Source organism: Spinacia oleracea, chromosome 6 (assembly GCF_020520425.1).
Source record: "Spinacia oleracea cultivar Varoflay chromosome 6, BTI_SOV_V1, whole genome shotgun sequence".
Lineage (NCBI taxonomy): Eukaryota > Viridiplantae > Streptophyta > Magnoliopsida > Caryophyllales > Amaranthaceae > Spinacia > Spinacia oleracea.
This window is the reverse complement of record NC_079492.1, coordinates 37375161-37388228: the sequence shown is the minus strand read 5'-3', so window position 1 is coordinate 37388228 and position 13068 is coordinate 37375161. Positions and strand designations below refer to the sequence as shown.

At 41.8% G+C, this 13068-nt stretch overlaps 1 protein-coding gene across 1 annotated transcript; it reads left to right on the top strand.

Moving 5' to 3' along the window:
• The first annotated feature begins 9831 nt into the window (after window positions 1-9831).
• LOC110776031 (uncharacterized) lies at window positions 9832-10962 on the top strand. The gene has a single exon (XM_056832101.1). The coding sequence runs from the start codon at window positions 9832-9834 to the stop codon at window positions 10960-10962; it is 1131 nt and encodes a 376-aa protein (XP_056688079.1).
• Window positions 10963-13068: the final 2106 nt, after the last annotated feature.

Here is a 13068-nt window from a genome sequence, read left to right as displayed (position 1 = left end):
ACGCAGCGCGGCCCACGCATGCGCGGCCTTGTGCGCGCTGGGCTGTGGCGTGCGTGCTTGCTGGGCGATGGCCTGGCTTCGTGCTGGGCCTTCGTCCGGCAGGCCTCGTCCGATGCTAATTCGTACGATACGCTTCCGATTAAATTTCCATTTCCGGAATCTATTTCCGATACGAACAATATTTAATATTTCCGATTCCGGAATTAATTTCCGTTTCGAACAAATATTTAATATTTCCGTTTCCGGAATTATTTTCCGATTCCGGTAATATTTCCGATTCTGACAATATTTCCGTTTCCGGTAATATTTCCGATTCTGGTAATATTTCCATTTCCAACAATATTTTCCGATACGTACCATGTTTCCGTTTCCGGCAACATCTACGACTTGGATAATATTCATATTTCCGATACGATCCATATTTCCGTTTCCGGCAATATCATCGTTTCCGGAGTATTCATTTCTTGCCTGTGACGATCTTAGCTCCCACTGAAACCAAGATCCGTCGGTTCCGAATATTCATAGATGGAGTATTTAATGCCATTAAATACTTGATCCGTTTACGTACTATTTGTGTGACCCTACGGGTTCAGTCAAGAGTAAGCTGTGGATTAATATCATTAATTCCACTTGAACTGAAGCGGCCTCTAGCTAGGCATTCAGCTCACTTGATCTCACTGAATTATTAACTTGTTAATTAATACTGAACCGCATTTATTAGACTTAACATAGAATGCATACTTGGACCAAGGGCATTATTTCCTTCAGTCTCCCACTTGTCCTTAGGGACAAGTGTGCATTTCCTAATTCCTTTGTCGCTCGATGCTTGCTCTTGAACATAAGGTAAGAGTTGTCATCCTTATTATGTCCAGAGGTGTTCCTCGGTTTCAGAGTTCAACTGATCAAATAAACAGATAATCATAGCCTATGATTCATCCGAGCACGGCCATGCATTTCACAGTTTCTAGCTCTCCGAGTGGCCTTGTACAACTTTTAAGCATCTCATCCCGATTTATGGGAGGACAATCCCAATCTTGCGATCTTGAGATTAGACTTCGTTTGATAGGTGATTACCTGAGCGTTGCCTTTATAGCCTCCTTTTACGGTGCGACGGTTGGTCAACGTCAAAGCAACCAGTTCTCAAACAAGTAATCTCAAATCACTTAGGTATTGAGGATTTAGTGTCTAATAATTTAATGAAATTTACTTATGACAGACTTTCATCTCTTACAGTAAAGTTTCATAGGTCTTGTCCGATACTAGTCTTCCCAAAGTAAGTATCTATGCAAATGATTATGACATTGCCATGTCCACATAGTTCAAGAAACAGAACTACTAGTCATCTTGCATTCTAATCGTCTAACGTTTTCTATGCGTCCAATTTTATAGAAAACTCCGACTAGGGACCATTTTCAACCTTTGACATTCAAGTTCACTTGATAGACATTTCTTAGTCACAGGACTGGTCCTGACAGTCTATCTTGAATATATCGTCAAGTTGAAGGGACTCATCATTTAATAAACCACAAATTAAATGGAAAAATGAATTCCTTTCATTTATTGTGAATGATTAACCAATAATGTTTTACAAAGATTTAAACTCTAAAACTTTAAAACATTAAACAGAGACATCAAAGCCATTCTCCAATATGCTTGATTCCCATAGCTGCAGTGTGCGAGTTGTGCTTCGCTTGCGGCAGAGGTTTAGTTAATGGATCTGATATGTTGTCATCAGTTCCAATTTTGCTTATCTCGACTTCTTTTCTTTCAACGAACTCTCGTAGAAGGTGAAATCTACGAAGTACATGCTTGACTCTCTGGTGGTGTCTAGGCTCTTTTGCCTGTGCAATAGCTCCGTTATTATCACAATACAGGGCTATTGGTCCTTTAATGGAGGGGACTACACCAAGTTCTCCTATGAACTTCCTTAGCCATATAGCTTCCTTTGCTGCTTCATGTGCAGCAATGTACTCCGCTTCAGTTGTAGAATCCGCAATGGTGCTTTGCTTAGCACTTTTCCAGCTTACTGCTCCTCCGTTGAGGCAGAAGACAAACCCAGACTGTGATCTGAAATCATCTTTGTCGGTTTGGAAACTTGCGTCCGTATAGCCTTTAACAATTAATTCATCATCTCCACCATAGACCAGGAAGTCATCTTTGTGCCTTTTCAGGTACTTCAGAATATTCTTGGCAGCAGTCCAATGCGCCTCTCCTGGGTCTGACTGGTATCTGCTCGTAGCACTGAGTGCGTACGCAACATCCGGGCGTGTACATATCATAGCATACATTATTGAACCAATCAATGATGCATATGGAATCCCATTCATTCGTCTACGCTCATCAAGTGTTTTTGGGCACTGAGTCTTGCTTAGAGTCATTCCATGAGACATGGGTAGGTAGCCTCGCTTGGAGTCCGCCATCTTGAACCTATCAAGCACCTTATTGATATAAGTGCTTTGACTAAGTCCAATCATCTTTTTAGATCTATCTCTGTAAATCTTGATGCCCAATATGTACTGTGCTTCTCCTAGATCCTTCATCGAAAAACATTTCCCAAGCCAAATCTTGACAGAGTTCAACATAGGAATGTCATTTCCGATAAGCAATATGTCGTCGACATATAATACTAGGAAAGCAATTTTGCTCCCACTGACCTTCTTGTATACACAAGATTCGTCCGCGTTCTTGATGAAACCAAAGTCACTGACTGCTTCATCAAAACGTATATTCCAGCTCCTGGATGCCTGCTTCAATCCGTAGATTGACTTCTTTAGCTTGCATACCTTTTTAGCATTCTTTGGATCCTCAAAACCTTCAGGCTGTGTCATAAACACAGTTTCTGTTAAAACGCCGTTTAAGAAAGCAGTTTTGACATCCATCTGCCATATTTCGTAATCGTAATATGCAGCGATTGCTAATATTATTCGAATAGACTTTAGCATTGCAACTGGTGAAAAGGTTTCATCGTAATCCACACCGTGGACTTGCCTGTAACCTTTCGCAACCAATCTAGCTTTGAAAACTTCAAGTTTCCCATCATTGTCCTTTTTCAGTTTGAAAACCCATTTGCTTCCAATGGCTTGGTAGCCATCTGGCAAATCGACCAAATCCCATACTTGGTTTTCAGACATGGAGTCTAATTCAGATTGCATGGCTTCTTGCCACTGCTTGGAGCTAGGGCTCGTCATAGCTTGCTTGTAAGTCGCAGGTTCATCACTTTCAAGTAATAGAACGTCATAGCTCTCGTTCGTCAAAATACCTAAGTACCTTTCCGGTTGAGATCTATATCTTTGCGATCTACGCGGGGTAACATTTCTAGATTGACCATGATTCTCACCAGATTCTTCTAAAGATCTCTGAGTTTCATCCTGAATGTCATCTTGAGCATTCTCTAGAGTTTGTTGTTCGACTCGAATTTCTTCGAGGTCTACTTTTCTCCCACTTGTCATTTTGGAAATGTGATCTTTCTCCAAAAAGACACCATCTCGAGCAACAAACACTTTGTTCTCAGATGTATTGTAGAAGTAATACCCCTTTGTTTCCTTTGGATAGCCCACAAGGATACATTTGTCAGATTTTGGATGAAGTTTGTCTGAAATTAATCGTTTGACGTATACTTCACATCCCCAAATCTTAAGAAAAGACACATTTGGAGGCTTTCCAAACCATAATTCGTATGGAGTCTTTTCGACAGCTTTAGACGGAGCTCTATTTATAGTGAGTGCAGCTGTATTTAGTGCATGTCCCCAAAATTCTAATGGAAGTTCGGCCTGACCCATCATTGACCTGACCATGTCTAGCAAGGTTCTGTTCCTCCGTTCTGACACACCGTTCCATTGTGGTGTTCCAGGAGGAGTCAATTCTGATAGAATTCCACATTCTTTCAGATGGTCATCAAATTCATAGCTCAGATATTCACCGCCTCTATCAGACCGCAGTGCCTTAATCTTCTTGCCTAATTGATTCTCTACTTCACTCTGAAATTCCTTGAATTTGTCAAAGGATTCAGACTTATGCTTCATTAGGTAGACATAACCATACCTACTGAAGTCATCAGTGAAAGTGATAAAGTAGCTGAAACCACCTCTAGCATTTGTACTCATTGGTCCACATACATCTGTATGGATTAAACCCAATAGTTCATTTGCTCTTTCTCCAACTTTAGAGAAAGGTTGCTTTGTCATTTTGCCAAGTAAACATGATTCGCATTTACCATAATCCTCTAAGTCAAATGGTTCTAGAATTCCTTCCCTTTGAAGTCTTTCTAAGCGTTTCAAGTTTATATGGCCTAATCGACAATGCCACAGATAGGTGAGATCTGAATCATCCTTTTTGGCCTTTTTGGTATTTATGTTATATACTTGTTTGTCGTGATCTAATAAATAAAGTCCATTGACTAATCTAGCAGATCCATAAAACATCTCTTTAAAATAAAACGAACAACTATTGTCTTTTATTATAAAGGAAAATCCCTTAGCATCTAAGCAAGAAACTGAAATGATGTTTTTAGTAAGACTTGGAACATGGAAACATTCTTCCAGTTCCAAAACTAGCCCGGAGGGCAACGACAAATAGTAAGTTCCTACGGCTAATGCAGCAATCCGTGCTCCATTTCCCACTCGTAGGTCGACTTCTCCCTTGCTTAACTTTCTACTTCTTCTTAGTCCCTGTGGATTGGAACATAAGTGTGAGCCACAACCTGTATCTAATACCCAAGAAGTTGAATTAGCAAGTATACAGTCTATAACGAAAATACCTGAAGATGGAACGACTGTTCCGTTCTTCTGATCTTCCTTTAGCTTTGGACATTCTCTTTTGTAATGGCCTATTCCATCACAATAAAGACAGCTTGATGTGGACTTGTCCTGCTTTGATTTAGCATTGCCCTTGGACTTTCCACCTTTCTTGAATGGTCTCTTTCTAGCCTTGAGTAAATCTTTGGCTTCACAGTCCAGTACTATTTCAGCCTTTCTGACAAGGTGAATAAATTCTGCAACTGTTTCTTCTCTTGGTTCACTTAGGTATTGTTGCTTGAAGCGACCAAACCCACTGTGTAGTGAATTGAGCAAGACAGAGACTGCCATCCTTTTGCTTATTGGTGTTCCTAGTAGACTTAGGCGATCAAAATATGAACACATAAGATCCACATGGAACCTCAGTGGGACGCCTACCCTCTGTTTAGTGCGAAGGAGCTGAACATGTGTTTCTTGGACCTCCATCCTATAACACCTGTTGGGAGAACTAACCTTTAGCCCAGACATTGATTCAATCAACTCATGGACGTTCAGGTCCCTGTCCTCCGTACTTCCACGACAGATATCCCTCAGATTCTTGATGAGCGTAAAAGGTTCATAGGCTACAAACCTTCTAGCCCAATCATCAGGGATATTGTTCAGCATGAGACTCATAACCTTTTTGAGATCCGCATCCCAGGCGTAAAATCTCTCAGGGGTCATGTCTCTGGCATAGTAGCTTGGCATGGGATGTGATAGTACATACTCAAGTCCATTGAGTTTGACTATTTCAACTAGCTTAGCTTCCCATTCAAGAAAATTTGTCAGGTTCAGCTTGACCATAAGCTCAGAACCCATGATGATGTTTTGATTGTTGTTTGCCATATTAAAACTACAATTGAAAAGAATAAGCAAATAAATAACCATTCACAGTTTCTCTTAATAAACTTAAATTCTAGCATACATGCATAATTCAATGTTTATTAAGCATTTTATTCAAGTTATGTGTTCCGGCAGGTGTGAATAAAATGATTCCAAGATCCTAAAATCATTGAAGAACTAAGCACAGTTTGTCGACTTAATCCTAGAACATCTTAGGTAAGCAAAAGCCTTTTGCTAATAGTCTAGAAACTATTCTTGGTTGATAGGTACGTCTAAGAACTTATTAGGTAAACCTATCGAATTTGCCACGACATAAAAGGACTCCTTACTTATATCGTTGAGTTTCACCAAAACTAACATGTACTCACAATTATTTGTGTACCTTGCCCCTTTAGGACCAATAAGTAACACCTCGCTGAGCGAAAACTATTACTAGATTGATGTAAAGGATATCCAAGCAAGTGTATATTTTGGCATGGCACCTTTTAACTCAATTTTTAAGTTTGGAACTTAAGGCTCTTACTATGTTGGTTAGATTTTAAGTGAACTAAAATCCTTAATCATGCAACATAATCAAGCTTTTGATCTCATGCATTTTAAGACATATTTAAAGCAATAAATAACTTAAAACATGCATAAGATATTTGTGATCTAGTATGGCCCGACTTCATCTTGAAGCTTTGACTTCAAAGTCTGTCTTGAAAATCTCCGTGGGAGGCACCATTTTCTTCAAATAGGATAAGTTATAACTAATTACAACTATTTGATGGTACGCAGACCATATTTGAATTGAAAAATAACTTTGGTGCTTTAGACCAATTACATTCAAATTAATGGTACGCAGACCATATTTTCTATCCTATTTGGGCCATACTAGTCACTTCATAACCTGCAAAACAGTACATATACAATATATACCATTCACCCATTCATTATCATGAATGGCCCACATAGCTGGTTAGTTAAAACACATTATGCATCACGTAAACATTTGCAGCAATTAATCAAGGTCACCAATAATCTACCAATTATTCAGTCCTTATTAATTCTAATCGAGTTGTTTTAACCTTAAGGATTTGTAGACCTAATCAAGAGTTTATGACTAAAAGCACTCCCACTCAAACCAATAAATTCATATGCTTTACTAATTTTAAACATAAAATTGTATTTCTAGTCTAACCGGAAACATACAAATTTAATTAAAATTTAAAGCTCATATAAATTTATAATTGAATCCAAAAATTTAATTTTAATTTCAGAAAATTAATTTATGATTTTAATTTTAGTAAAATAATTAGAATAAATGCCATTTATTATAATTATAATATTCAAAATTAAAATCCAAGAAATTAATTCAAATTATTAATTTTAAAATCAATTAAAATTACGTGAACTGAAATTTTCAAATTAAACATTCAAAAACGATCTAATCGAAACGCAAACATCCTACGCGTTGCACGCCCATGGGCTGTACGCACACAGCCATTGCTGGCCATGTGCGCGCAGCCCATGCGCTCGTTGCATAGCTGCTGCTGTCCCATACGCAAGCCTCCGCACAGCGCCCACCGCACGCGAGCTATCGCTCGCAGCGCGCGCGCGTTACCGCGCTCGCTGGTGCGCGAGATCGCTCGCTGGTGCGCGCGAGCCATCGCTCGCTGGGGCGCTGCATCGCTCGCTGGTGCGCGCGAGCCATCGCTCGCTGGCGCGCGAGATCGCTCGCTGCGCGCGCGCGAGCCATCGCTCGCTGGTGCGCGACATCGCTCGCTGGGCGGGCGACGTCGCGCGCTGTGCGCGCGAGTGATGCTGTGCGCAGCGCTCGTGGCACGCGAGCTTGCGCTCGCTGCGCACGAGGTTGCGCGCTGTTGTGCGAGGCAGCGCGCGCTGTGGCGCAGCTCGCTTGCTGCCCACACGCGACTGCCTTGGCTCGCCCCTCGCCCATGCCCATCCGTTCATTGCTCGTGGCACACGACACAAGGCAGGGCTGCTGCCTTGCGCTCGTGCACTACGCCCTTGCTCATTGCATTCGTGCCGCACGGGCGACGAGCTCCCTTGCTCGTCGTCGCATGCCCGCATTATACAACACCCCTTAAGGGTAACACGAAGCGTCCATTGCTTCGTGCGTGCAAGTTATTTGAACGAATCGCATAAAAATTTAAAATTTATATTTAAAATTAATGACAAATTAATAAATAATATTAATTTCATAATTTTAGGGCGAAAAAATCGAAAATTTATTATCCAATTGATTTCCGATTGATATGGATTCAAGTCTAGGTCATAAAAATTTAAAATTTATCGTAAATTTACAATTTTTATGGTGGTTTTTAATCATAGGTTTCTAATTAAATTACAATTAATTATGAAAATCAAATTAATTCTAAATTATTCTAATTTTCAACAAATTAATCATAATTACAAATTAGATTGCATAATTAACAAGACTAGGCATTCAAACTTGTTAAACATATGCAGTAGGTCAATCAAAAATTCAAGATTTATCAACAAGAATCGCAAATATTTAATTTAACATCTTAAATTTACGAAATTTTGCATCCGAAAAACTAAAACCTTCGAAAAGTCATAGTTAGGCTTCGAATTTGAGAATTCTGGGTTCGGCAGAAAAATACTATTTTTGTCAAAATTTTAGAATGCCTTTTACATGCGGAATTGACACAAAAATCACTCAATTCGGATGAGTAATGAAGAAACTGCCGAAAAACTGCGTACATATAATTAAATAAACGCAATTTGCAATTAATTAACAATTACGAAAATTAATCACCCCTTTTAATTCTTGCAAATTTGTAATATTTAACCATGTTCATGCAATTTAGATTATGAAAATAATAAGGGGCTCGTGATACCACTGTTAGGTTATGATACATATGACATTTACATAAATCATGCGGAAACAACCATTAACCCAGGAAACATATTATTTACACATAATCATTTAGCATAGTTTAGATGCATACTCTTTGTTGCGTGCCTTCCCTAGCTGCGCCCGAACCGAACAAGAACAAGTCTTTTAGGACTCCAAGTGTCGTCCCTCCGTAGAAAGTCCACAGCACGTCCGGATCCGCCTTAAGATTGACCAACTAGAATCGCCCTTAAGGTACTCAGAAAATTCGGCACTTTTGGGGCAAGATGGGTTTTAATTTTCTCTCAAAAAACTCACTTTTGAATACTTTGAAACTTGTATATAAATTATGACCCCTAGGCCTTTATTTATAGAGTTATGGAAAAGGAATCGTAATCCTAGTAGGATGCGAATTAATTGGAATTAGAATTCTACATGAATTCTACTTAATCAATTTATCCAATAGGAATAGACATTTAATCATACACTGACTCTTGCAGATTCAGGAATCTCGCATGAGCTCAAACTCACACACACACGGCAGCCACAAGGGCTGCCCACGCATGCGAGCAGCAGCCCACGCAGCGCGGCCCACGCATGCGCGGCCTTGTGCGCGCTGGGCTGTGGCGTGCGTGCTTGCTGGGCGATGGCCTGGCTTCGTGCTGGGCCTTCGTCCGGCAGGCCTCGTCCGATGCTAATTCGTACGATACGCTTCCGATTAAATTTCCATTTCCGGAATCTATTTCCGATACGAACAATATTTAATATTTCCGATTCCGGAATTAATTTCCGTTTCGAACAAATATTTAATATTTCCGTTTCCGGAATTATTTTCCGATTCCGGTAATATTTCCGATTCTGACAATATTTCCGTTTCCGGTAATATTTCCGATTCTGGTAATATTTCCATTTCCAACAATATTTTCCGATACGTACCATGTTTCCGTTTCCGGCAACATCTACGACTTGGATAATATTCATATTTCCGATACGATCCATATTTCCGTTTCCGGCAATATCATCGTTTCCGGAGTATTCATTTCTTGCCTGTGACGATCTTAGCTCCCACTGAAACCAAGATCCGTCGGTTCCGAATATTCATAGATGGAGTATTTAATGCCATTAAATACTTGATCCGTTTACGTACTATTTGTGTGACCCTACGGGTTCAGTCAAGAGTAAGCTGTGGATTAATATCATTAATTCCACTTGAACTGAAGCGGCCTCTAGCTAGGCATTCAGCTCACTTGATCTCACTGAATTATTAACTTGTTAATTAATACTGAACCGCATTTATTAGACTTAACATAGAATGCATACTTGGACCAAGGGCATTATTTCCTTCAAATATCACCCATGGGGGGAAATCAGGCAGTACAATCGGCCAAGAAGGATCATGTTCCCATACAGCAACACAATTACCGGAAAGATAACGGTAGAAAGGAGGGCCATCAGCAGAGAGGAGGATATCCGAACAGACAACAGCCGGTAGGGGCTTACCAGGTGTACACTCCCCTGAACACCGCCAGGGCCACGATCTACGCAGTAAATAAATCGGCAGCGTGGAGAAAACCGTTACCGATGGATGCCCCAGGTAACAATAAGAACTTTTGTGCTTTTCATAATGATCATGGTCATTACACGGAGCATTGCAAAGAGCTCAAGGATAACATCGAAGAGCTGGTAAGAAGGGGATACCTATCCCAGTACAGGGTTCGACAGGAAGGCCAGGGAGGAAATAACAGGCAGGGCAGTTCACATAGTCATGCCCCATATACACCTACTCAGCCAGGGTATGCACAGCCCACTGGTAGGATTGAACAGGCACCACCATCCCGGCAAGAAATCCGGTCATTACCGGAAACAGGCAAAGATGGGGCCGACAGGGGAAAGAGACCCACGGTTTGGGTGATCTCTGGAGGGCCCGTGCATGGAGGTACAGTCAGCGGGGCAATAAGAAATCTAGAGGAGCACATGCATTTGGTGAGTTACCATAGCGCAAGGAAATGGCCGGAACCAATCCCCCTACCGGTCATCACGTTCACCTCGGACGATTGTCGCGGCATTATATATCCCCATGATGACCCGCTGGTATTGGAACTCGAGATAGCAAACTTCCCCGTCAAGAGATGCCTGATTGATGGAGGCAGCTCTGCGAACATCATATTCTGGGAAGCTTTCACCCAGCTGAACATAGATCACGGAGAGTTAACAAGGGTGAGCTATCCCGTTATCGGTTTCTCTGGAGCCAGCGTCTATCCAGAAGGCAGTATCCGTCTACCGGTTCAAGTAGGTAGAGGATCATCAGCCAGGGACTTAATGGTCGACTTTTTGGTGATAAAAGTACCAGCAGCGTATAACGTAATAATTGGTCGACCATTCATTCATGACGCACAGGCGGTGGTGTCCACATATCATTTGACCATGATATATCTCTCAAATCTGGAAAGAACAGAAAGGGTACATGGGAGTCAGGAGACTGCCTGATCGTGTTATCTGACAGCGATAAAGGCACCAGGAAGGATGGTGCCGAAAACCAACCTTGCCCGAGAAGCAAACATGCCAACCAAAAGAAAGAGAGGGGATTTGAGCATGGAAAATTTTGATGAAAGGCCGGTTTGCATCCCAAGGCCAGCTGCAGATGGAGAAACTCGGGAAATTGAATTAGCAGAAGGAGTTCCAGAAAGAACGGTACGAATAGGTACCGATATGGAGGCAGATCAGCAGGTCAATCTCATCGGCCTGTTACGAGAAAATGCAGATGTCTTTGCCTTCTCTGCAGATGAAATGCCCGGTATCAGCCCAGACATCATAGTGCATCGTCTGAATGTAGACAAGTCAGTCAGGCCGGTAAAGCAAAAGAAGAGAAATTTCTCCAGTGAAAAAAATGCTGCAATAAAAGAAGAAGTGGAAAAGCTGCTGGAAGCAGGGTTCATAGAAGTTTGTGATTACCCCGAATGGTTGGCCAACGTAGTCATGGTAAAAAAGTCAAATGGCAGTTGGCGAATGTGCGTAGATTTTACAAATCTGAATGGGGCGTGCCCCAAGGACTGCTATCCGTTGCCACGAATCGATAGGCTGGTAGATTCAACAAGTGGCCACGCTCTTTTGAGTTTCCTGGATGCCTTCTCAGGGTATCACCAAGTCAGCTTGTGTAAAGCCGATAGAAAGAAGGCCGCCTTCATCACAGATTCAGGGGTATACAGCTATAAGGCTATGCCATTTGGGCTGAAGAATGCGGGAGCAACCTACCAGAAGTTGGTGGATAGGGTATTTGCTTCCCAGAAAGGGAGGAACATAGAGGTATATGTGGATGACTCAATAGTTAAAAGCCGATTGGCCAGCGACCACATCGACGACTTAAGAGAAACTTTCGAAACTCTGAGGAGGTTCAGGATGAAGTTAAACCCCAAGAAATGTGTATTTGGGGTCCGATCAGGAAAGTTCCTGGGTTTCCTAGTAAGCGAAAGGGGAATCGATGCCAATCCAGATAAGGTAGATGCAATTATGAATCTACCAGAACCCGGTTGCATAAAAGACGTGCAAAAGTTAACAGGAAGAATGGCCGCATTGACTCGGTTCATTAGCAAATCAGCAGATAGGGCGTTGCCCTTTTTCAACGTGTTAAAACAAAACAAGAAATTCAAGTGGGGAGAAACAGAAAGAGCAGCCTTTGAGGCAGTAAAACGGCACTTGCAAGTCCTACCCACAATAGCTCGACCAGAGGAAGGGGACACGCTGCAGCTATACATATCTGCTTCTCAACACACAGTAGCAGCAGTTCTGATCATAGAGAAAGATAAAACACAGATACCGGTGTACTTTGTCAGCCACATCCTGCAAGAAGCAGAAACGAGGTACTCCTTGATAGAAAAATTGGGGTTGGCAGTATTGATTGCAGCCAGAAAGCTGAGACCTTACTTTGATGCACACGGGATCCAAGTCCTCACAAACTACCCACTGGAAAAAGCAATGCAAAAAATGGACACATCAGGTAGACTCCTAAAATGGGCGATTGAACTATCAGAGTTTCACATGGAATATCGGCCCAGAATGGCTATAAAGGCCCAAGCACTGTCTGACTTCATAGTCGAAGCATCATACCAGGAGGAGGAAATAAAGGAAGGAATATGGGAAGTAGCAGTAGACGGCTCGGTCACCAAATCAGGGTCAGGAGCAGGGGTAATAGTTACCTCACCGGAAGGAGACCAGTTCGAGTATGCTATTAAGTTCTCTTTCCAGGCATCAAACAACGAGGCAGAATACGAGGCCGCAATCGCTGGCATACAGATCTGCACGGCAGCTGGTGCTCGTAGGCTCAGGCTTACAACCGACTCACAGCTGGTAGCAAACCAGTTCTCAGGAGAATATGAAACGAAGGAAGAATCCATGAAACGATACGCCGAAAAGCTTAAACAGTCAGCGGCACAGTTGGAAAGGTTCGAAATAAAATTAGTACCCCGATCAGAGAACATGTTGGCAGACTCCCTGTCAAAACTGGCCAGCTCAAGTGCTCTGGTAAAATCAGTAATGATGGAGGTCATGCACCGAAGGAGCACTGAAGTATTGGCAAATCAGGTCATGGTAATCACG